Source organism: Trachurus japonicus, chromosome 21 (genome assembly GCF_045865225.1).
Source record: "Trachurus japonicus isolate A0001 chromosome 21, Traja_1.0".
Taxonomy (NCBI): Eukaryota; Metazoa; Chordata; class Actinopteri; order Carangiformes; family Carangidae; genus Trachurus; species Trachurus japonicus.
Genome location: NC_140927.1, coordinates 24812407 through 24838811, shown reverse-complemented (window position 1 = coordinate 24838811; position 26405 = coordinate 24812407). Strand labels below are relative to the sequence as shown.

Below are 26405 nucleotides of genomic sequence, written 5' to 3'. Positions count from 1 at the left end.
GGACCCTCACTGTGCTGCTGCTGTGGCCTCATGATGAGGAGGAGGAGGAGGAGGATGCTTTGTTTTGTTTTCAACCACTTCTCTTGTTTCTGCCTGAATTTGTCCTTTCTTTTTTAAAAACCTCCCCAACAATGGGTCCATTTTTATTTTTACACAGTGTATCTGAAAATAACCATCTGTGGATCCCTGGTGGAGCCGAGCACTGCGTGCGCTCACTCAGCTGCTGTAGTAAAAACCGTCTCTGCTGTACAACTCTATCCGCCTCCCCGGAGACTTGTAAGCTCATACACATACCACAGTCATTCTGTATAATTAACTGCGCTCTTCCACACTCGCACCTTTTGATGTTGCCCATGCTCAGTGTCTCGTGGATCCCCACCCACTCCCTCGTCTCCCCCCCTCTGCCCCCTCCTCCCTCTGATGAGACTGGTAGTGAAGGTGTTGCTGACAGTGCCCCCGGGTGGTGCCTCATTAACCCACATTTCAATGGCTGATGGGAAACATGGAGAGGTGTGTGTGTGTGTGTGTGTGTGTGTGTGTGTGTGTGTGTGTGTGTGTGTGTGTGTGTGTTGTGTGTGTGTGTGTGTGTGTGTGTGTGTGTGTGTGTGTGTGTGTGTGTGTGTGTGTGTGTGTGTGTGTGTGTGTACATGTGTGTGTGCATGTGGGAATGTGTCTTAGAGGGAAAAAAATGGAAATGTCGAGCGTTGCCTTTGAAGAAACTCTTCAGTGTCTGTTTGTGGAAATAGAAGCGTTTTTTTTTTCTTCCCTTTTTTGCATTTTACAACCTGTTAATATAATTCAGAATTTAACTCACCAGGTCCTCGTGCATTTACTATTCACTCACACTCATTGTAAACTCACTGTAAATTCATTTAGGGTTTGAGGTTGCACTTAAAAACAGGAAAGGCTTGCTTCATTTAATCACACAGATTAGGATGCCCTCATTTTTTTGTTTTGTTTGTCCTTATCCTAATCCAGCAGGGCGTCCCACATCCGCCTTTTCTCTCTGCTTTAAATCTTAAAGGGGAACTTTTTTCGCTGTTTTGGTCGCTTTTTTTCCTCTACAGAGCTCCCCCTACAGTTTCGGACTGCATATTTTCACTGTAGTAAAAACTCACCGCTAACCCTCCTCCCTCCATCTCAAGCATGTGCATTTGTTTTCAACAAAGCCACCAAGAAGGCAATCAATGGAGCGATGTCTGCTGACGTGGCTAATGTTAACAAGATATTAAAGATTACAGGGCGTGTTTCTGTCGTAGCGCCGTAAAGCAGTCCATGTTTCTCGCGAGATTTGGGACACGGGATCGGAGGCACTGATCTCGCAAGATCGGTTTTTGGCCATGAGACGCTAGCTGGAAGGCAGAGAGCCTCCATTCTCCCTGTAACAAGTCATTTAACCATCACAATCACTCCGAAGCTGTTTAGTTTACATGCAAATCTTGCCTCTTGCAGTTCCTCTTTAAAACCTCTGTTTTAAAACGCCCACTTCCACATGTATCACACTTCCTGTCAGTTTTGCATTGAGTTTCTAAAGTTTTTTTAAGACTCCAGATCAGTTTAAAAAAAAAAAAAAAACAGCCTACAAGACCCACAGTAAAGCTCATCAGCCGACGGGTTCAGCTGGAGGTTTTGGGCGTGTTACTGTAAAATCACTTCCACAGCTCCACAGATTTTGTTTTTCCTTTTTTTCCAAACTTGTATTCTTCAGCCTCAGCTCCTGACCCGAGGCAGTTTATCAGCCTCAGTCACACAGCTGCCTCTCAAACCACCGAAGGCTTTGTACAGTGTTTCTCACATATGCAGCGAAACTCCCCGAGACCTGTAAACAGACTGCGATGTGAGTGGAGCTTCCCCTTGAAGCTAAACCCTCTGAGGTCGATGAATATTTCGAATAATAGGGTGTAGAAATAGGATTTGTTAAATGTTAAAGTAAATCTGTGCTTTTCTTCGAGATCTTACAAGACTCAAAGCTGCAGCCAAAGGCCTCTAACAATCTGGTTAAAGGAGCAATACACTATTGAGGACACAATAGTGTGAAAAAGTATTTTTTATTATATATCTAGTCACTATTCTACTCACATTTTGCACCATTTTATCAACCAAACCAATTTCAAGCAGAACAACCCATCCACATCAGTTATAGGATGTTTTTTCAGTTTTTTTCTACATTTGGGACAAATGATCTGCACAGTGAGAAAAAAAGTGGCCTCATTAAGAAAGATCTGAGATTGTTTGGTAGATTTTGATGTGAAACGCTTTGGGTTTGTGTCACATGCACATATCTCAGACCTCAGAGAGGTTGCAGCTGCAGCTTTTTAGATCATTTTGAGTTATTTCTTTGTGGTGAAAATTCTTGGTTTCACACACATAACCCAGTTAATACAAAAAACGAGTACCATCATCATCAGTCTCCCTTGATGTAGGAGCCGATGTGGCGTCATTGAGTTTTCTTTGAGGCTGCAGCATTATGAGCAGAAACCCTCAGATCGTACCGCTGCCCCACCCAGGTGCTGCTCTACTCCCCTTTCTGCTGCCTCCTCCCTCCTCCCTCCCTCCCTCTCTCCTCTCCTGCTCAGCCCTCTCTGGTTTCCTCCCTCACCTCCTTAATTTGCATCTATCTCAGTCATTTAGTAAACTAATCCCTCTAGTAGCACTTAATGTTCAGCCCACACTGATCCTCCTCCAGCGCTCTAACCTCTCGCTGCTCTCTGTCCATCCTCCTCCTCCTCCTCCTGACAGGAGATGGAGAGACTCTTCACTTCATTAAGTCTCTAAGTTTCCTGTTACCTGAGTTTGTGTCACAGCAACAGAGTCTCTCTCTCTCTCCGGCCTCAGACACAGAGTTGATTCGAGTGGATGAGATGTTGTTGCTAGTGTCCGTCTAAACTGAGACAGCAACTGCAGCCGTTTTCATTACCGGCTGTGGCTGGTATTGTTTTCACCAGCTTGTGAGTCAGACTGTGTGTGTGTGTGTGTGTGTGTGTGTGTGTGTGTGTTTGTGTGTGTGTGTGTGTGCGCCATCATGACAAAATGAGGTCCTAGAGACACCTACAGGAACCTAGCACCGACCACAGAGGCAGGTCTGAGGGATTTTGGCAGGTGTTTACATGTTTGTTTGTCTCAGAAAGGTTTTTTCACTGACTCAAACACACACCTTCTCACAAGCAGAAAACAATTCCATCCCTATTGTCTTGGGCTTGTTACTAAGAAAAGGAAACAAGTGCCCAAATTTGAGATACTGACCAGTATAAGTGCTTCATAAAGAGCTTAAACATTTGGTTTATCATAATAAATAACAATTAATTTTCAGTTGATTATATACTGTATTAACTGACCAGTACAACTTTTAGCTGAAGGCCACAGTCATTATTGGTATTTATGCACCATATAAACCAATGACAGCAGGTTTAAGCCTTATATTCTGTGTGTTAAATCTAAGTTGCAGGAGAACAATGATGTTACGGTAAAGGAGGAAACTCCTTCCTGTTAGAAATCCTGCCGGCAAGCAGGAATCTATAATGATAATGGCGGTCAGGTCTTCTTATGTAAGACGCTGCGGATAAGCATCTCGATCAATAGGCCGACGCTGAGCTCAGATCCAGAGCTGAGGATCGGGGCTTTATGTGGATCGACTCTCTCAGGCGTAAAGATGCAAAGAGCCGGATTAACAGACGGCAGGTAAGCCAACAGACAAACAGATTACTGATGTAAAACTGTGGGAGACCTGTGTCAAATATTTGAGATGAGGTGTGTTTGGTTGTATCTTAATCTTCACTGTGAGTGAGGTTTTCTGGTGTGAAGCTGTTTTTTTTCCAGACGCTGCCTAAAAAGATTTTGATGTGTCTAAATATAATTTTTTTTGTCCAAATCTGACAAGTAGGAAATCAGAGGAGAGGCCGTTAAAGGCTGTTCTCATTTAGAGAATGATGGACATGGTCAGCGTGAATCCCTCTGAGTTATATTTTAAGAAGCTATTTTTGCAGCAGATGAAAAAAGAACTTCTTAATGTCGGCACAAATGACTCAGACTGAGGAGATTGCAAAGTTTAAAATAAAACGAAAAAGCCTAATGCAGCATCTATAAAAACTCCTCCATCTTTTCCTTTGTCGTCCGACTGAAGCACTTTGCAGCGACAGCTTTTAAAAGTACCTCATTAATTTACCTCTTCGGCTCCATCAGGAGGCTCCAGACTGCTGCTCATTCGCCAAAAATATATCTCAATATGCTTCTTCTGTACTGTCTCCAGCCTCTGAGGCTCTGCTGGTGTCAGTGTGCTTATGGGCCATGTGAGGGAGAAAATGCTGAACAACAGAAAAACAGTGGATTTTTGGAAAGTTTCTGTGGTGTGAGGGAACTTTCAGGGGAATTTCATCAGACAGACTCAGTTTAACAGGTTATAAGTGTTTGAATTGTTTCCTGTTGACAAGCTCCAAGTGTTAGCTAAATGTTATTCAAATGAAACTGTGTGACATTTGACTACAGGCAGAGATAATGATGGGGCTTCTTTTGCATTTGACGTTAACCGTGACCTACTGTACCGCCTCCTCCATGCTCTCGCACTCTGCTCCCTCGGCCTCAGTGTGGGTCGCTGTTTGTTGCTGTGGCTTCAGTTCAGAGGCTCATAAAAGAGAAACCGACCGGCTGTGGCTCGGTGTTCGCTGGCGTCCACAGACCTGCTGCTGCTGCTGCTGCTGCTGCTGCTGCTGCTGCTGCTGCTGCTGCTGCTGCTGCTGCTGCTGCTGAGCAATGTGAAATGCCTCAGCAGCTGCTGGTGTTGGAGCCGTGTTTGAGGCCGGGCTGCACGCCGGGGCGCAGCGTGGAAACCAGCAGTCTGCCATTTTCTACCACACGCTGATATATGTGTGTGTGTGTGTGCACTCAAGCTCATGCACACACCCACACGTTTGTAGTAGTAGTAGCACCATGAGGCTGTTCCTTTGACTTCAGCACTTCTGCATTAAATAACCCTGATGTGATTTATTGGTCCGTGCTCAAAGGTTTTTATTAGTTACTTACTCGACAGCTGCTTTTATGATCTGACTCAGTTGTGCACCTGATTTAAAATGAGCCCAACAAACACGTTCAAATTAAAGAGCTTGTAAAAGTTGTGTTGTTCTTTTTACAACCACGCAGCACTGGGCCATGACTGAGCAGGCTTATGTCATTGTTTTCCAAAAGCCCCTCGCTCCCACGCTGAAGTGCAAAGCGGGCATTTTCACATCTAACCAACCCCAGAGACTGTTTTTTAAAACACGTTTTTGTCAAGTCAGTGGACAGAGCAACACAGGTAAAAAAAACAAAACAAAAAACAAAAAAAGACTACAGTAATTTAAATGTTTTTATTCGGTGTGTGGATGGAGCCTCGGTGCAAGCGTCTCTCCCGTCTCGGCCTCGGCGTGAGGTCTGGCGAGTCGGTCACACTCCTGCTGTTTCCTCCAGCTGTGCTAACGTTAGCTTGGCTTTGGGTCTCACAGCAGAGAGCTGCAGATTCAGACGCCTGCAGAGACACGACACACTTTGGAAGGAGCTGAATGTTTTCATGCCATGTCGGTTATGGACGAATGTTCAGGTATCGTTAACCTGCAGCACCTGACAGAGTCGTGCTGAGGCCTCAAACAGACACCACACCTACTGTACTACTGGAAATTCAAATATCTGTTTTGAAAATGATATATTTTATTATTCTGCAGTAGATTTTACAGCATCTCTTGTTCATCTTCTGTTGATGTTATACCAGAGAAGTATTGGACTGGTTGGTTGTACTGTTCAGTGTTTACAGTGTTTTGTCCACCTACACACATGAAGCTGAATGAGTATACAGAACAACACAATACAGTCTTATACAACACTATATAAAACTGTCAGACAGTGAGTGGTTGTTTCCTGTGCTGTAAACATGATGGTGGTGGCAGTGACAGGGGGAGAGAGGGAGGCTGCCACTCTGGCCCTCTGTCTCCTGGTTTAATGGAGGTTGAACTTGATTCAACTTGTAGCTGCAGTTTGAAGAAAGGAGGAGATACTTTGCCCCCCCCCGCCTCCACCCTACCTGGACGGCACGAGTACCGAAACGAGCGACCTCTCTGGAAAAAACATTTGCCAAGAATGTTTTCATTGGTCAAGATTGAAAGTCGGAGGTTGGAAGACGATCAGATACCGTCGTAGTTCCGACCATAAACGATGCCAACTAGCGATCCGGCGGCGTTATTCACCTGTTCATCGGTGAACAACAGTGTTTAGGAGAAGAGTTTGATCATCTAGTTTGGACCAAATAAAGGTTGTTTATATTGGTTGGTTAAAGTTACCCTGGCCTGTTGGTTGTGGTGGCATTTAAAAATCTCATATTTAACACATTTCCTGTGTGTTATTTGAAATGTTGATCCATGAGAAGATATATTTGTGGTTTCATCGTCTTCTGTGTAGTTTTACATCTCCTCTCTCAGCTTCTCTCTGGAGCTTACAACAGGTTGGTATCAGCCAATCAGATGAGAGCACACTCTGAGCCTGACTTCTGATTGGCTGACTGTGGATACAGCAGATTTAGGAGAAAATGAGTCCTATAAGGCTTTGTGAATACAGACTGTGTGCATTTCTCTGTGGACTGAGGCAGTGAACCCACACCGACCAAATCTCACTGTTACAACCTGCTCAATTTCACCACATGATTAAATTCGTTTGGATGAATCCTGGCAACCTGTTACACATGTGCAGCTCATTCACTGGCAACACATTTTTTTGGCACATTTTTCATGTTGTTGACGCTCTGCAGTGACTCTTCTAACAGCTCAGTAAATGTTTCTTATCGTATTTAAAACATTTGACACACACATATCGTGTATTTAAAATTCCTATTTGTGTTTCGTTATCACCTCTTCTGCCACTGCATGAAGTCCAAAAGATATTCAGTCCACAGCACGCACACAGCAGTAATAAGACATGCCTGCACAGTCTGCTCAGAAACACTTCTTTAGGAGGTTCAGAAGCGCCCGTGAAGAGAGGATGAATGAAACGGGCCGGAACGGCAGGGAATAGGCTCAGTGATTTAAAAGGCTTGCTGGATAAAAAGGAGTGGGGAAATAAATAAATAAATAAAATGGATAAATAAATAAATAAATGGGTCACTTCAGTCGGTGCCGATAACAAATTCCTCATCTCCCCCCTTTCTCTGAAAAGCCCATCAGTTTCAGTGGGATTGTCACAGCGAGGCTATACCGAGCGAGGGAGGAGGAGGAGGGAACAAAGTTCAGCTGGAAACACAGAAGTGACGAGGAAATCATCAAATCTGCTTTAAATCGACACATCTGTGGCGATAAACAAGTGAATTGGTTCATTTTTTGCAGAGGACGAGCAGAAGCCTGATGGGACGCTGAGGGGGTGGTGGTGTCTGTTGGGGGGGGGGGGCTGTCGGTCATCCAGCACTCCTGGGATGGAGGCGGGTGGTGCTGCTGGAGGGGCTCATCTCGCAGTGACAGCCACTTGTCAAAGCTTTTGGTTGACGCAGCCACAGCAACTCCATCCCATCCCATAGGGGGGAGGAGGGGAGGGGGGGGGGGTATTAACGTCAGAAATCACATGACCACGAGGCTTTGAATGACAACACTTGGTGGCTTCTCTCATCGAGGGGCTGACGGTGTAGAAGTGGTGGATGCAGACGAGGTTGGGGGACGCTTCCTTTTTGTTTAGTTTTGTTTAGTTTTGTTCCTTTGTGAACTGATTGTTCGTCACTCGTTCCTGCAGAACAGTGTTTCCCTGTCTGAGCCGTGTCTTTGATTGAAGCTGCTGCTGCTGCTGCTGCTGCTGCTGCTGTGATGCACAGTTCAGTGTCTTTTGTGTGAATGTGTGCCGGCCTACATTACATTCATGTCTGCTGTGTAAATATGTCTGGAATTTGTGTCATTTGTCCCATTTATGCTTTTATTGTCTGGAGAGAGAGATTGTTTCTTAGTCTGCAGCTCACAGTTGAATTCTAATATCCTGTGCTCCATAATATATTCATGGTGAAAAGTTTTTATGAACATATTTGCTGTGTATGAGACGTGTGCATATGGTGATTTTTGTTTGTTTGTTACCTCAGAGTTTATCTATTTCTCCTGTGTCTGTTTGATTTCCACTGAACTTGATGGAGTGATGGGACACGGGCCAGGGAGGAAGAACCCATTAAAGTTTAGAGCAGATTCAGATTATTTACTATAAATTGGATTTTTTCTTCCTCTGATGTCTGTTGTGTGTTGATGTCGGCCTTAGACAATGGTTTTGCGCTCTCTGACAGCTCTTCTGGTTTGTTTGTTTGTTTGTTTGTTTGTTTGCAAGCAGGATTACGTAAAACATACTGAACTGTTTTGCACCAAACTTGTTGAAGGGATGGGAAACTGAGGAACACAATGAAAGATTTTTGACAAATTGTGTGAGAAATAATGTGCAAATCTAAACAATAATCTGGATCTGATGGAAGGAAATGTTTGGTCTGAGCTCTACAGAAGTCCATTCCAGTTTTATTGCAGTTTATTCGCAAGCAGCAACAATGAATTGATTTATTTAATGAATATAAAATGATTCAATAATGGTTTCAGTAAACTAAATTTAATTTTATTGTTAAGATGGATGTTTGACGTTTTTATTTCATGTTTTATTAGTTTTTTATTTGGTTCAAACATTAGGTTTTACAGAATTAAATTACATTAATGTAACTACTTTTTATGAGTTTAGTTATTTTATTTGGTTAGTTTTAATAGTTTATTATTGTCGTTCATTTGATTTATAATATATATAGTTGACAACTTATATAGTTTCTCTCCTGTGATCTCTGCGTGGGCATCGCTAACATTTATCTTCTTTCGTACCCACAACTGTTGATGAAACATCTTAATTAGGTTCTTAATGTGAATCTTGGATATATAACATTACATAATTATCCTCAGACTGTTTTCCAGGAACTCAACCTATGACTGACACATGCACACACACACACACACACACACACACACACACACACACACACACACACACACACACACACACACACACACACACACTATTTATATATATATGTATATATATATATATATACACACACACAAACTCTTGGCTTGCTGTGTGTAATCTGCTGCTCCCTCCCGACAGAGAAACACTAATTATGTAATTGACTCAACATCTAATTGAATCTTGGAGAAGAGGACACGGTTTGTTTTACAGTATTAAGATACATCTGCTATTCAAGCCTCAAGTCTCTGTTGCTCCGTCTAGTAGAGTTAAAAGCAGCAGCAGCAGCAGCAGCAGCACTTGGCAGAACCATCCTCTCCTCCATGGTACTTTGTTATTATGTGTGTAAAATGCATCTCATTGATTGATATGCTTCTTTCTCTCTCTCTCTCTCCACTTGTAGCTCCGGGCTATGTCTGTCTGGCTGTGGTGGAAGCTCCAGACAGATCGCTGCACAGGAGGGGGAGACTGAGAGGAGGGAGCCGGGCACTTTGGGATCGGAGCCAATGACCTGTAGGAGGATAGACACAGAGTAAAGGCTTGATTAAAATGGGGTAAGTTTAGAAGATGAGACGGTGCGCTGCCAGCAGCTGCAGGAACTGCTGGCTGCAACAGGAGGATTTGTTTCCAAAACCTGATCCCTGCAACACGATGCTCGCTGTTAGATAACCTCTTCCCAGTCTGAGAGGAGGGAGGCAGCTGTGCCGACAGCGAAAACCCAGATACTGACTCACAGAAATACAGATACACAGGAACAGGTTGCACAGACAGATACTATAACGAATCGTATCTAAACAACAGACCCACAAACTTAATCTTCATCAAAAATTCATCCAACTTGTTTTGAAAGTTTGTTGGTTTCATATTCTACACTGAAGTTCAGGTAGAAGAGCAAAAGATTGAATCATACAGATGTTTCATAATGAACAGTTCAACGTCGTCTTCACTGTGACTATCATCCTTTGGCTTCCTAAAATGAAACAAGGTCTCTCCTCATCACATCCTCTGTATCTTTTTGGATGTGAAGCTGGCTGAACAAAGATTATCCCTCTCCTATTGCAGTTTAAAGGAATAGTTCAATATTTTTGGCAAATTGGCCCATTGCCATAATCCCTATAGTCATAGCAGTAGGTTTGTTACCTTTAATCGTCGGTGCAAGCTATTTTTAGAACGGTGGCGCAGAGCCGTGAGCTGCTCAGAGCTACGCTACGGAGGCTAATGGGATTTCTTGGTTTCCCTCATCAAACTCATCAAATACACAATCCAACAACTCCAAAACGCTCTGGTGGACAATTTGTGAGCTGCACATTCACCACGCTATGAGATAATAACACAACGTTGGGAGACAGAGTTGTTTTAGAGGCAAATGCAGAGACTGCTTGATGAAAAATCGCACCCGGCGGGAACGTGTATTAGCGGTTTTGCATGAATTTACCTCGAAAACGTAACGTTCTGTTATTATCTCATAGCGTGGTGAATGTGCAGGTCACAACTTGTCCATGAGAGCGTTGTGGAGTTGTTGGATTGTGTATTTGATGAGTTTGACGAGGGAAACCAAGAAATCCCATTAGCCTCCGTAGCGTAGCTCTGAGCAGCTCGCGGCTCTGCTCTGCCGTTCTAAAAATAGCTTGCACCGACAATTAAAGGTAACGAACCTACTCCTAAAACTACAGGGATTATGGCAGTGGGCTAATTTGCCAAAATGTTGAACTATCCCTTTAAGCACTGACAAACTCATCTATATTGATTACCATTTGCAAAGTGTATCATGCCAAGTCCTGAGACTTAATTAGTTCAGTCAGTGAAGTGGTTTTGGTCTAACGAGCCCTGGAGAGAGAGAGATAAAGGTCACTCCATGGTGTTTTTATATGACTGAGCCATAATCATCAAACTCTCAGTGGACTGTGTGTGAGGTTACTCTCAAAAAATCTGCATCATTGCCTTGAAAATGAGACAGGTTACTGGACTGGAATCAGCTTAATGAAACTCGTCATTGGACTGTGACGATGTGAAACTTACATCATCGGTGCCTTTTTACATTTTTGTGATATAACATGACCTCATTTGGCGAAAGCTTTGATCCAAAGTGACAAATGAGGGAAGACACTAAAGCTCCAGAAACCTGGGTGTAACTATTAAGAACGAGATCTTTAAAAGTGAGCAAAATGGTCAAAAAGTATGTGGACACCTGGGCAGAGTGTGTGGATGCCAAAGGCTATGGGCTTTAATCCAGCAGATTTTGGACCCATGGCTACAGGGATTTTGTCACCAGAGCATTAGAGAGGTCCCACGCTGATGTTGGCTGATAAGGCTCTCGGCTCCCAGGCAGCGTTCCACTTCATCACACATGTGTTGAGTGGGCTGGAGGCCAGGGCCCCGCGCAGGCCGGTCCTGGCCTTCTTTGCAGATCTGGCTTTACGCACAGTGACATTAGAAGCACTTTATCGCCCTAAAATGTCATTACATAGCATTAACATGCAGCATTTAACATCTCCTGTCAGTGGAGAGTATAAGGCCCAGTAGGAAACGGAGTCGGCTCAATAATACACAAAATAACCTGTTAGGATGGATATTTTCTTTTTTGTCAGTGTGTTGAATAATGCAGACACTGACAGTGAATCCCATCACCTAAATGATTTACAGGCTCGTTTTTGAAGCTGCCCTCTTCACGCACTCTGCCATCATATTTGGAGAAACCCCCCCCCCCCTCCCCTCCTCCTCCCTGTGCATGCTGAGACCTGGTGGCTGATTTACTGTCCTGCTGCTGGGGATGAGTTATTCCACAGTTAGCTCCAGTGACAAGAGGGAGCAGGGAGAGCGCAGACCTCCAGCGAGCCTTTATACTGGCAGTAATTCAACCACAGAGAGAGAGAGAGGGAGAGAGAGAGAGAGGCATGCTGAGCACCAAGCTGCATGCTATTCAGACACACATGCTCATGCTAATTAAGCCCAAATTCCACATGTCAGCACTTTTTCTTCTATCTCAACTATGCACACACACACACGCACATTGTGTCTGTCTCTCTCACACACACACACACACACAGACACAAATATACACACTCACACACATAGATATTTGTATCTCACAAACACAATAACAGGAAAACCCATTAGAGAAATGAAAATTAAAACACGGAACAAAGAGAGAGGGCAAATTAAAAGCCATTATTTAGTCAGATGTAATAATGGTTGAACGCTGGTTGGTTTTGACCTCACAGGGTCTTCGGCACTGAGAGAAAACAAGGTGATAAGTTGATATATGAGGTGATATACATTTGTTTTTCCTCACAGTTTTTTTGCTTTGCTCATGTGTTTATATTGTTGTGGTCGAATGTTGCATGTTAGCACGCACGCACTGCTCTGTTGCTCCCAGGCAGGACGGCACTGGTGGTTGTTTCGTGCAGACTTTCATCCCCAGAGGACAAACACCACTGACCTGGATGACATGTTTGTTTCTTTGTATTTTAGTGAAATACTAACCTACTAACTATTATTGAGTTAATTTGGTCCTCACAGTCACGTCCCTTTCAGGATGAATCTCCGTAAATTCAGTGATCCACTGCTTTTTCCAGTAAAATGCCCAGTGAATGTATGACTAATATGATGCAACAATGCCAAAAAAAAAAAAAAAAAAAAAAGAGTAAAGGATCAAGCTGCCTACAAGGTAATCAACAAGCTACACGACCAGATGGAAATGAGCAAATTGCTATAATCTGGTGCAAAGCTTCTTATCTGAGTGAGATCAGTGCTCTTTAGTATTAGGTCCATGACAAATACATTGAATAAACTAAACTTAACCACATTTTTTACAAAAGCTTTAGTTAGGCCTGTCTTGTTTTCTCTACATTGTCTTCAGCCTCAAGCACATTTGTTACAAACAAAACAAAAATATCTCTGCAAAACAGTGTCTGTTCATGCAAGAGCAGTCATCCAGTGATGTAGCTTAATGATGCTTATGCAATAATATAGTATTTGATAGTAAGTCCACAGGGTTCAGAGAACATGGAGCTCATCAGAGATGAAGATAAAATGTAGCAGAATCAATTTGTTGTTGATTTTGCTCTTTATAATGACAAAAAATACAAAACATCTGTTGCTTTGTCCTTGAATATAAAAGTTAGAAAAACAGTTTCTCCGTCTTTGTGAATGAACTTCCTCTGACAGCCACCAAGCGTCCTGGCAGCTGGAAGGATTCATTTTACAGCGACAGATTGACGTCCTTGGGTTTCTTTTTTTTGGTTTCGGAGCTGTATTCATTTAATAAACAGCCAGCAAATGAGATTAGAGGGAAACCTGCCTGTGCTCGTTACGGAGGAGGTTACCGACTAACTGCTATCACAGCCTCGCTTTACACCTCCAGCATGTGAGGAATGGAGATTGATCTATTACTCTACGAAGCCGCCGCTGCCTGTTCGTGCTCTGGCATTAGGCAGCGTTGGAGTCTAAAGATGATTTGGGTTTTATTATTCACCTAATGCGTCGGGGATGAGCCCTCTGAGTCCCTGTTTCATAATCACAGTCATAATCACAGCTGAAGCCTTGATGCAGACAAAATATAAGATACGGATGATGGATGTTTGGGTTGGCCCGTCGACATGCTATTTGTACTCATTATAGAGAGAGAGAGAGATGCTGTACACCTTGTACTATTTTGCCAGCTCTCCCTCTCTCCCTCTCTCTCCCTCTCTCCCTCTCTCCCTCTCTCTGTCTGGGCTCCTGGTTAATCTACAACTGCCGTCTGATTAGTCACAAGGAAAGAGCAGAGGCAGCCGCCAGCGGACAGCCGAGCAGTTATCTTCATTACTGTCGCCTCAGCTTACCGCCCTTCTCTCAGCGCCACGCTCATTTCCTCCTTCTCTGTCTCATCTTTGTCTCTTTTTCCAGCTCTCTCCACATCTCTATCTCCTTCTCCTACTCTGTCTCTTTCTTTTCGTCTGTCTGTCTCTGTATCTGTCTCTCAATCTCATGTTTTAATAGCCCGACAAGCAGGGCAATAATCCCCCTATTATTATTCTTGCTGCGGAGAAAGAAGAAAGCAGGAGAAGCCTGAGGGGGGGTAGACAGGGAGCCATTTATATCAAATGAATGTGATTATTCTGGAGAAGGAATCAGGCTTCAGAGACACTGTCTCTGTGTCCACAGCTGGAGATTCACAGCACTTAGATATAATATGAGTGGACTGTGACTGAAGACATCTGACTGATAGTCTGAGCTCTGGATCCAGAGATAAACAACCTGAGCTGTGTGTTCACAGGTTTAAGTTCAACACTGGTCATTACAGAGTCAAGCAGTATTGCCATATTATATAGTATAACTTTTTGTTTAATCTATATCATGATATGACAAATGTGCACAAAATGACATACGGAGGTTTGGGTCTAATTCAAGGTTTGGGTCTAATACATGTAATATAATAACTTTTCAAATTGCGATTTGTTTAAAACTTAATTTGGTTTATAAATCTGTATTTATTATCCAGTTGATTGAAAATAACTCAATCTAATTATGATATCAAAGTTATATTTAAGACTAAGTTTTATTTTTTAGTTCAACAGAGACTCTGATAAGAGATGACTTTTGTTTAAATGTTTGTCCTGTTCAAAAGGTGAATAAACAAAGTTTTGAGTAAGAAAACAAAGACGTTACTTAAATAAAACAGGATTTTGTAAAACAGTAACTTTAAATGTTCAAATCATCAAAATCTGATTCCATGAAAAATCATCATTTTGTTTTGTTTTTCATCTGAAACTTAAAATCAGCTTTAAGATTCAGGATCAGATTGACTGAGTTACTAAACTTTGAATGAACCAAGTTTTGCAGCAGCCAAAGTAAAAGAAAAAAATTAAAATTCAATGTGAATAGAGACGTTTTCACAGTTGCCAAACACAGACAGCATCTATCAGTGTGTGTTAATGTTCCCCATAAAATGATGCGCAAATAAATCTGAAAAGTTTCCGTTCGATCAAACGATGCAGCTTCAATGTTATAAAATGTCACTTATACAAGCAGATCAAGGCTTTTGGAGCGATGTAATCCATCTCAGTGAACTGTGTAATACTCACTACAGTAAAAGCAGACTTAATAGTTGAGGATGATCAATTTCACAGCTCAATAAGCACAATTTTGCAGTCGGCTATAAATTTTTGACACCGTATGAGAATTCATGTGAAGTGATCTGTGGTGAACTGGCTAAAACTTGTAGAATCAGTGGTGTCGTCCTTTCAGAATAAGAGGGTTTGAGATGTGAAAGTTAATATGTATTGTGATATTATTTCAGACATATTTAAAGGGATAGTTCAACATTTTGGCAAGTTGGCCCATTGCCATAATCCCTATAGTCATAGCAGTAGGTTCGCTACCTTTAATTGTCGGTGCAAGCTGTTTTTAGAACGGCGGAGCAGAGCCGCGAGCTGCTCAGAGCTACACTACGGAGGCTCATTATGGGATTTCTTGGTTTCCCTCATCAAACTCAATCAAATACACAATCCAACAACTCCACAACGCTCTGGTGGACAAGTTGTGACCTGCACATTCACCACGCTATGAGATAATAACACAACGTTACCAGACAGAGTTGTTTTAGAGGGAAATGCAGAGACTGCTTGATGAAAAACTGCTCCTGAAGGGAACGTGCATCTGCAGTTTTGCATGAATTTACCTCTAAAACAACTCTGTCTGGTAACGTGGTGGATGTGCAGGTCACAACTTGTCCACCAGAGCGTTTTGGAGTTGTTGGATTGTGTATTTGATGAGTTTGATGAGGGAAACCAAGAAATCCCATGAGACTCCGTAGCGTAGCTCTGAGCAGCTCACGGCTCTGCTCCGCCGTTCTAAAAATAGCTTGCACCGACAATTAAAGGTAACGAACCTACTGCTATGACTATAGGGATTATAGCAATGGGCCAATGTGCCAAAATGTTGAACTATCCTTTTAAAGCTTACATGGTTTTCTCTGTGCATACTGATACTGTGTCGTCTTTACATGTGTGATCTTCCCTTCGCAGGCTGCAGATCTCCGTAGCTGCTGACTGTGTGTCCGAGTGCTGCTCGCTCCGCCTGCAGCCATGCCAGACGTAAAGCCTCCTCCGCCATGTGACTACCCCTCCACCACCTCCTCCGCCGCCGCAGCCTCCGCCGGCTCTCCCGCTGGCTGCGCCTCTCCCCTCGACCTCGAGATAGACATGGAGCCCTGCATCGCCAACCTCCCCCCGTCCCCCGACCCTCTGTCCCCCTTCCCCCGACACAGACCCGGCGTCCCCCACTACCCGGGCCTCCACGGGCCGCACTACCCCCTCATGGCCCGGTGTAACAGCAGCACTCTGCTCACCAACCTGGGGCTGAGGTACTGCTCCGGCAGGCAGGGCCCTCTGGGCGTGGGGCCGGGGCATTATGGGATGGCCCCGGGCTCCTGTGGCCACACCAACGGCGGCAACGGCAGCAGCAGGCCTTACAGGAGTATGGAGAACCTGAACTGGAACGCGGTGGCGGACTCAGGCCTGTGTGCGTTCCCCTACAGGAGCGTGGACAGTGAGTTTATTCTGCGCTACACATCCACCAGCCACTGGTACGACGGACCCCCGGATGGATCTGTACCCAACCCCGAAAGCCTGGCCTTTTACCCTCGACATGGCGTGCCCAGGAAGGACCTCCCGCTCTTCCCCCAGCTGCTGTTTCCAGGTGGGGGTCTTCTTCTTCTTCTTCTTCTTCTCGCCAGACAAGACTTACATTCTACCCCATATCATACATACATAGAAAAATAAATAGGATAAATATATACAAAAAAAAACACCCTCATCCTGCACTCCCTACAGCTGTCATCAATACCCTACAGTACCTTCTATTCCCGCCTATCCATCAAATTCTATAAAACACCCCTGTTTCCTTTAAATAACATAACAAAACTCTAACCTGTGCCCTCTCACTCACTAATCCTTTTAGCATGATTTCCTGCACCCCTAACTCCCTGATCCTGCTCTTCATCACCTCCCTCTGCCTCTCAGACCTTCTACACCTCAGAACCACATGCTCCACTGACTCCTCCTCCTGACACCCTTCACATAAACCTGTCTGATGCCTCCCCATTACTTTCAATGTTTTATTCAGCGCACTATGCCCCAGCCTTAACCTTGACAACACAACATCCTCTCTCCTGCACCCACTGCCCATCCTCACACCTCTAACCCCCCTCTGAACTTGATAAAGATGTCTCCCTTTGTCCTCTCTATCCCCACCTCTCTTGCCACAATTGATTAGCCTTTCCCCAAATTACACACTTAATCTCTGCTTTACTAACACTTCCAGGTGGAGTCGACGAATGGGACGCAAGGAAAGGCCTGAGGGAGAAGCTCCGCCTCCAGAGCGCACGGTCAGCGGTTGAGCCTCTGAAGCCCCTCCCACTGCGGCCTCAGGTGAACCCGAGCGCCGCGCCCGTCGAAAGGGAGGGAGTGCATCACGTGAGTTCGACAGGTGCCGGCTCCAGGTCGCCGTGCACGACATCGCCGCGCATCACCAGCCCCGAGGAGATCAAGCAGGAGGTCCTGAGGCGCTTGCAGCTGCGGCGGCAGAACAGCAGCCCCAACCTGACTCTCCACGGCTCCCCGACCATCCCGAAAGCGGTTAAAACAGCCTGCACCACAGACAACATCGCAGGAAACAGGAACGGAGCAGCAGACTGCGCGTCCGAGTGCCGCAGACCTCCTGTGGGACGCCTGCATATCCCGACGTTCGAGGAGTTCAAGAGGATGAGGCAGAAGGAGGGGGAGCAGAGCAGAGAGTCCACAGCTGGTTCTGTGGCGTCTGGAAAACCTGATGTGAAGGAGGCGGGAGGGTCAGCGAGCGAGAAGCCCACCTCTCATCACCTCCTCCCTCTGTCTGGGTGTGGAGGAGGAGGAGGAGGAGATCCTGAGGACGTGGACGGAGACAAGAGCACAGGTGACAGGACGGGCACCAGCGACGAAGGCCTGCAGACCATGACCCCCTCCTCCATCACCGAAGACCCCACCTCCTCCTCCACCTCCGTACACAGCACCTACTCTCCCATCCGCACCGGCCCGTCGCCGCGCTCGCCCCTGCAGCCCCTGGTGGCCAGCTCGGCCCAGGAGAAGGCGCTGCTCGCTGCGGGGGGAGAGGACGGGAGCGGGAGCGGGAGCGGCAGCAGCAGGCGGAGGAGGAGCAGCCTGGAACCAGCTGGGTCGGTTCCTTTCCCGCCCAGCAGGGAGAACTGGGAACGGCCCTCCAGCTGCTGCCCGGCGCTCCTTCTGGAGGGGACGGACCTGTCCAGCTACGGAGCCAAGATTTACAAGATGAAGGACGGACTCATCGGCTCCGCACTGGACCTCATCAAGAAGAGGTAAGGCTGGGACGGGGAGTGTTTGTGTTTATGTGTTTATTGAATGAATGGATGAATTCATTTTTTTATTTTCGTGTCATGCCACCACTGTGGCCCATCCCATATGGGATTACAAGACACATTTAATGACAAATACAAGAAAAAAAGACTAGACAGTCCTTCCTGTTGGTGTTACCTGCCACACAGATGTGACATAAATAAACAATTTAAGATTACTTTCAGTATTCAACTATACTGTATATCGCTCTTCGTCTCATTGCCCAAGCTTTTTCAAGAAATAAAGAAAATGCAAATATATTCAACTGAAAAAGATGTTTTAGCTTCTCAGCATCGTCTAACCTTTATTTGGATCTACCTTACTAAACAATTTTTGTCTTATAGAGTCATAGTTTATTTGTAACTATTGCTGTTGCTACCTTTGCAATTAATCTGAACACTTATGTCACCTCTGCCAGTTGTGAGAACAAACCAGCTCCAAGTAGATTAAAGCAATAACTGGATTGTCTTTAAATCCACTTAATCTTATTGATAGTGAAATGACATCTATATCCTATAGCAGCAGTATGCAACCACACTCCCATGTTTGTGCCATGCGGTGTTGGTGCGCAATGTGTGTGTGTGCGAGTCCATCTGTTTAAGCCGGCGTGTGTTGTTGTGTTATCGATTTATCTCAGTTATTGTGATAACAGCTGTCGGAGCTAACAGCGTTGGCTCTGCAGACAAGGCTGTGGGCGGGAGGCTGGCATGAAGCATGACAGACTGGAAGAGTAGCACCGTCCCCACAGACCCCACTGCCTCTCTCTCTGTCTGTCTGTCTGTCTGTCTGTCTGTCTGTCTGTCTGTCTGTCTGTCTGTCTGTCTGTCTGTCTGTCTGTCTGTCTGTCTGTCTGTGGGCTAAATGAATGCAGGCTTCACTCCACTGTGGTTCATTCTGATCAAGGGCAAACAAGAGGGAGAGTGTGTTGTTGTTTCTGTTTTTTTCTACTTCTTTCACAGCACTGTGGTGTCATTTGGGTCCAGGCATCTGTGCGATGTAAATATTAGACGTTGAATACAGAGGAGCTGCTTGATGAGGCCTGTTGAAGGATATAAACTCCACCCCCTGCAGGCTGCAGGCCGTGATAGATGGGAGATAGACGGTGTCTTTCCCTGCCTGTCAGGACTCTCCACTCACTGTTGTTCCTTTGTTTGCACTGCTAGAAGGGATGATGGATGTCTGAAGCTCCTCTGCATGAAGGCAGCACAAAAATAAGTGCTGTGTGTGACTTTCACAATATGAGCCCCGGGTGCAGAGCCGCAGCTTTCCGGCTGTTTTTACAGTAAATCTTTAGGATTTATTAGATAGATAGTGGAAAAATCCCTTTGTTAGTGATTTTCCAATAGATCCCAATGTGCACCATGACTCTGCAGCAATGTTAGCAGCTCTGTGTGTGAGGCTGCTCTGAGCTGAAGCATGCTGTACCATGGCCAACACAGTTTAGCATGTCAGCATGATAACTAGTTCGAATGACACATAAAAAAGAGCTGAGGTATTACTTTACTCTCTTTGATGATGATGATGTTCAGGTATTTCATTCTGGCCAACATAGCATAGTCACATAGTAAACGATTTTCAGCTTGCAATGGTAAAAAACAGAGAAAAGCACCAAATTTTCAACCAGAGAGTGATTTCAAACTTCACTGATCAATTGGACAAGTCATCAATGATAATAATTGTTGATTTATAGTCTCCAATTTAGCACTACGATACTCCAGTCCTTTCTTAGAGCCTCCTTACTCACATTCAACATTGTTTATCCCAAGTGGTTTCATCTTTTATGTTCTAAAAAGCACCCACGATGCAACACTCGGTGCACTCCCTGTGTGATTTCAAATCAACCTCGGGCTCTGTGAATGTTAATACTTGGAGATTTATTAATTAAACATGACAATATTCTGTGTGATCTCTGCACCCTGCGGTATTTGACTTCAACCAATATCATGCAGCAAGACCTGCACAAAGAGTATAATACTACAAGTGCGGCATTACCACAGTAATATTCATGTTATTACACCTGGGAGCAGTTTTATAGACCACAAATAGAGTGGAGCATTAAAGCAGCACCACTGGGTTAATTGTACTCTGCAGTAAAGGTGCACTAGTTATGTTAAGCGTTCATGGGGAGGCGTGCTGCTGCCATATTTACTGTAGTATTTCCCATTTGTTTCTATTAGATGCAGACACTCAAGAGAAAATATATTGGATTGGTAGGAGTGATGCATGCATCAGCGAAAGTGACAGACGGGCTAATTTAAGCGTCACATTGGGCCGTTTTGAGCAGATATCTATCACCTACGGTTTCCTGATAAATTAAGCTGCAGGTTATTGCTTCCCATGCATCATCTGAGGTGTGACAGCTAATACCATGAGGGGAGAGAGGGGCCTTTAATGACAGTTTGTCTGAGTGAACACCGATTGGATGCTTCGGAGATGAATCTTCAAAACTGTATTAATTACATCTTCCTCCTCACCGCTCCGCCGCCGGTTCGAGCACTTGAGCCTTGTTGATTACATGTGTCGCCTTATGCTAAATAATACAGGTTGCCAGGGTTTGCTGTAGTTTTAATATAAAATATATGTGTGCACGCTGATGTGTCACAGTGCATCATGGGAACGCTGAGAAGTGTATTGTCATGACGTGGCCAGAACTGGGAGGACGGAGTTATGTAAGAACCATTAGAGTGATGAGACCTCGCCACAGGGATACACGAGAATACAAAACAGGCCGCAGTCGCAGTGTACTACATACTGTATCATCATGGCAGAGGTTACTGTGGTGCATTTAATCTATTAATGGATTGACATGAATTTGTTAATTGTTTGAGTTTGGTTTAGAGAGCTAATATGCAAACATTTGCAGTCGCTTCATCTCAAGTCTGAAGATTTGTTGATTTTCTTACTCTTAGATAAGTGTAAATTAAATGTCATGGAGTCTCACACTAATAGACTGTAAACGACTGGGATTTTTAGGGGGAGTAAATGCTGATGTAATGCTGAGTAAAACCTTCTGATTGATTCAGATTAATCATCTGATGTTCCTCGTGTTTATGTAAACAGTAAACACACATTTTTTGCAGTGATCCCTCAAATATGGCTCAATTGTTGTGACAACTACGTATTGGAAGTTTCCAGATGGTACTGATAAACGATCAATAACTTGGCCTAAAATGGCTTCAGGGCAGCACTGCGGTAAACTAAGATAAGAAAGTAAATAAAATAAGTTAAAAAGGGCACAAAAGCCTATAATTACACACTTTCTTTTCACTGCCCCTTCAGTCTCAAACCTATAGAAATTGAATGAACACAACACGAACATTAATCAGTCAGGCTCTAAATATGACATGTAGTTAGGCCTGTATCAAACAAACCAAATACCACAGTGACAGCAGCAGTTTAATTGATATTAACAAGGTAGTTTACATCAGAGGGAGGAAAAATATTAACATTAGAATAGACTGCAGCATTATACTCAATCACATGAGACTGTATCACTTCTGTCTAATTTCTGTGTAGGTGCTGTTGTAACGTCGCCATGATTAAAACTAAACCAACCTGCTCCTGAGACCCTCCACCCCCCAACTTCCACCCAACACCCCTCCTCTGTTGTTACACACACTACTAAAGTCAATAAATCAGGAATGTACAGCCATACGTTGTTGAGACTCTGTTGTGGTGTTTTGACCCTTGGGCCTATTAAACCTGCTCAGCCGATGGGAAAAAACCCACCAAAGCCTCGACTTTTAATTTTAATTGAATAAAATACTGTATATTAATCTCTAAAACTGCTGTTTTAGCAGAAACTGTTTTTTTTTTTTCTTCCAGTCATAGCAGTAATATTATATTTTGCAATCGTGCCTGTTGGACCATGACGCTCGCCAGTGTTTGAAAAACAAAATCAATACACTGTATATAGTTTGTAGTTCCTGTTGTTAATAATGTATGTATTAAGTCAAAGCTTGACTAATCAATATGACTACATCATGTAATGTGAAAAATGAGCACCGACATCGAGGAAAACCCACGGGGAATTATTTAGCTTAGCTCAGTTAGCGTTTAGCTCACGGTTCTGGTTTCTTTGCACATTTATTGTTCTGTTAGTGAAGAAAGTGGAACATCTGGCTCATTATGTCAGGAATGTGGGTTTTGTAATTTGCGGTCCTCATCTGCTCCCAAGTGGCCAAAAAAATCCAACAGTGAGACTTGATCAGCCGTGAACATGCCAAGTGGAGTGTCTCCGTGTCTGACGACAGAAAATGAGGAGAGACAAGTGATGAAATGTAACAAAGGTCCCCAGACGGTCCCACCGGCCACATCATGGCTCATGGTTGGCGTCTTAACCCCTGAGCTTCCATAGGACGCCTCTGTTGCTTAGATGTCTTGTGCCTCTGTAGTGTGTGTGTTTTACTGTTTGTGTGCACTTATAAATGCATGCATGAGCCCCCAGAGGCATGCATTTGTTTCACTGTGGTGATATTTCAGTGTGTGTGTATGTGTATGTGTGTCACAGTCTGTGTGTTTTTTGTGGGGTGTCTCAGATCACATGTTGGCTGTTTCGCTGCAAGAATCCAGAATGGATCCACACTTATCAGACAAAGGAATGATGGGAGTGTGCGATGGCTGGGTGGGAGGGTGGGTGGGTGGGTAGGTGGGTGTGTTTTGTGTGTTTTCAGCCGGTGTCCCCGTGGTCCAGGGGTTCAGGTGTTAACGTCCACTGATGTGTCTAATTACTGTTCCTCCTGAAGAGGGTTTGAGAGGAATTGATTTGAGTGTTTGTGGTGAGGTGGAGGAGGAGGAAGAGGAGGAGGAGGAGGAGGGTGGGTGGGGTGGGTGGGGAGGATGGAGGAAGACACAGCAGGGAGGCATGTGAGCTGGAGAGCGGAGAGTTAGGTGGAATAAATGGGCAGGGGTGCTGTAAGGAGAAGTGAGCTCTGCCAGAATTATAATTTCAACCCTCCTCTCCCTCCTCTCTCCTCATTTACTCCCCGTCTCCCACATCCTGCTTCTCCTCCCTCCCCTTTCCCCTCTCCTCCTTCTCCGCTCTTTTCTTTCCTTGCATCCCTCCCTTCCCCTTCCACTCCCTCCCTTCTCTCCATCCATCCATCCATCCATCCATCTCTCTCTCTCTCCCTGTTCTCTCCCTCTCTACCTCCGTCTCCTCCTCTCTTTACCAGCTGCAGTGCAGAGATCTCCGCCGAGGCCCCCGTCAGGCTGTCAGGTGACCGGCACGGAGGCTGTGACATCACCGCCCCCTCGACCGACTGTCAGCCCTCCGCCGTTGCCATGGCAACGTCGGCAACGGCCTGCGGAGCTGAGGCTGGCGACGAGACGCCTGCAGGAGAAGGAGGAAGAGAGGGAGCAGGAGAATGCGTAAGGGTTTTCCTTCTTTCGTTGTCTTTCGTCTTTTTCCTCTGCCTTTTTTAAAATGTGTCGTCTGTGCGCGTCTTGTGCTCGCCGCTTCGCGTTGTCGCCTCGCACTGTGCAGAAACACACAGATCTATTGGTATTCAAGGATGACAGGGACAAGCAAGGGGACTGCGACACGCACACACACACACACGCACACACATCCACACATGCACATCACTCACACATAGTGATGCAGAGGTATTTGTTGGGAAAAGAGCGAGCATGCAGCACTCTTGTTTTCCAGCAACAGCTCGACGTCTGAGGGTGCAGTAAAAAAAAAAAAAAAAAAAAGAGGATTAAGCCCCCCTCCAGCTGCGGGCTGCTGGTAACTCAGCGCTTCATTCCCTGCTCTCTGCAGCTTGACACCAGCCTCAGCTGCAGCTAGCATTGTGCTCCTCTCTGTGCATCTGCAGAACAGAAGAGCCGGACTGACATGGAGTCGCATCTCGCCCGCTCGCTTGCATGCTACAGGGCTGCAGGTAGTTTAGAGAACAGATGTCGAGGTGCGTCGGATTCTCGCCTTTCTTCGTTCTTGGCTTTGAATCCACAATGGATCCTGCCTCTGCATTCCTAAAGTAAGAGCTGCTGTTCGATAATTCAGCGCAACATGAATTATTCTCCTCAGTTTTTTTATGTGATTGCTGCAAGCTGTAGATCACGTTGCCTTGTAGTGGAGGGAGAGATGAAAACCTTTCTCCGCCTTTCAGTCATGCGTAGCTGTTAGTTGTCAGAGAACTGTCAACATTAAGGGGAGGTAATCATTGCAAAGCCAATATCTTCAAATGCAATGGACGCCAGCGATGCCCCCCGGGGTGAGGAGCTGCATGTCAAAGCGGTGACCTTTGATCCTTCAACCTCAGGTCAGCTCTCGGGGGCTTGATAGACCCTGGAAGGATTTTTTAAAAGCCACGTGAGGAGTGTTTGTGTCCACACAGGATGGTGCAGTGTGTGTCGGGGAATTCCTCACTTCACCTCCAAAAAAGAGAAGAAAAAAAAAAGCGAGGGGATGCTTTGAATTGTCACTTGGGGGACGTCTCTCATCTTCAAGGCTGGGTGGCTTCAAGTTTTGATAAGAGCAGATATTTGGATGTGCGGCCTTGTTGTGTTCAGAGTCTCTTACAAGGCTTGGCAGACGCTCAGTGCCGAATCTCGGTATGAAATTTGGATTCTTGTCAGTTCCACAAGCCGGGATCAGAGAGATAACCAAGACTAGTTATGTAATGATGTCATGATGAGTGTGAACATGTTGAGGACGTACACGAAAACCCGTCACGCAGACGCGCACAGACACACACGAGCTGTGATTTGCCTCTTATCACCGCTCTCTCCTTATCTCATCCGAAGAGTCTTGCACCTTTTTTTTTTTTTTTCATCTGTTGCCATAGAAACCTAACAGTTTGATTGACGCACGTGTCCTTCCACCTGGCAGCACACCGGTCTGGGCTGCAGGCGCTCCAGCTCAGACGCAGCCTATGAGCTGGCTGAGACGGTGAGGGCGCAGCGCGAGTGCCGTCTCCGGCCCCACTACAGCGACCCCATGCCGGCCGACGCCTCCAAGCGCAAACAGCTGGAGATGAAGATCGCTGCTGCCGCCCGGCTCCACAGCCACCGCCGAGACCGTGACAGAGACAGAGACAGTGGTGAGCACATGACACGTGTGTGACAGCTATGTTGCACACAAACAAAGTGTTGTGTTTGACATGGTTTCTGTGTGTAATGCATTAAATATTTAATTACAGTTGAGCAACTTTGGAGCTGCAATGTGATATTATTATAAAACTAGAAAACATTCAGTATGCAAATTATGCAAAGAATGTAACTCAAGGCCCCATAAGCAAAGTCACATTTTTCATTGGAGATAAGAAATGTTTACATTTTTCTGTTTTGATCTGCATCAAGACCTACACAGCGGTAGACAGTTATGCTGAAGGGCTGATTGGTGACATTATATTTTGCAGGATTGCATCAGTGGTTGATCTCAGCTTGTGTCTATTTTCGCAAGTTTATGCCAAATAGATGGAAAAAGGGAATGTGGAAACCATTTAGCAACATAGCTTTGGTTTTCATGACACAAACTGTTGCCTAGACCAAAAGGTTTTTATTAATGGTGCTATGCTTATCACTTGATCCATGGTTGATTAGGCCATCAGTCACTTCTTGATCCAAACTTTCCACCTTTAATTTCTCTTTCCAGGAGCACAGGTTTTATGATTTGAGGTCCAATCACAATCCCCCGTTCACAATGTGTCATTATAGACAAGAAACTGTCGCTATGGCTGTTAAATTCATTTTTCCCTTATGTCCTCATCCTCCCTTCCATCCAGGCTCATAATACTTACACAACATATGAACTCGCCCGTTCAGTGGGATAATAAAACAAAACAGAAACATTTAAAAACCCTTAATGAGCTGAGCTTCCTATCGCAACATAGGCCTACCTAATTTTTGTTCTCCGGTTTTGTAAAGTACGTCATGTCTTAAATTGGATTGCCTGGATTTGCATTTGAAGTAAAAGATGACGTCTTATTAGTTAAGATGTCAAGGCTGAAATGTCTGACTGCCTTGAGGTGAACAGGTTCCAACCCACAGTGATGTCAAATATCCCAATAAAGCGAAGGTTATTAGTTTTAG

At 44.8% G+C, this 26405-nt stretch overlaps 1 protein-coding gene across 4 annotated transcripts in view; it reads left to right on the top strand.

Moving 5' to 3' along the window:
- The window catches only part of arhgef49 (Rho guanine nucleotide exchange factor 49), a 66741-nt gene that overhangs the window by 33515 nt on the left and 6821 nt on the right, over positions 1-26405 (top strand). For all 4 annotated transcript variants that reach the window (XM_085764342.1, XM_085764341.1, XM_085764340.1 and 1 more), the window contains 5 exons: positions 9380-9530; positions 15984-16662; positions 17287-18328; positions 23540-23735; positions 25204-25414. In XM_085764342.1, the coding sequence (XP_085620468.1) occupies positions 16044-16662; positions 17287-18328; positions 23540-23735; positions 25204-25414 (2068 nt within the window). In that variant the 5' untranslated portion in view covers positions 9380-9530; positions 15984-16043. The remainder of the gene's footprint in view (positions 1-9379; positions 9531-15983; positions 16663-17286; positions 18329-23539; positions 23736-25203; positions 25415-26405) is intronic.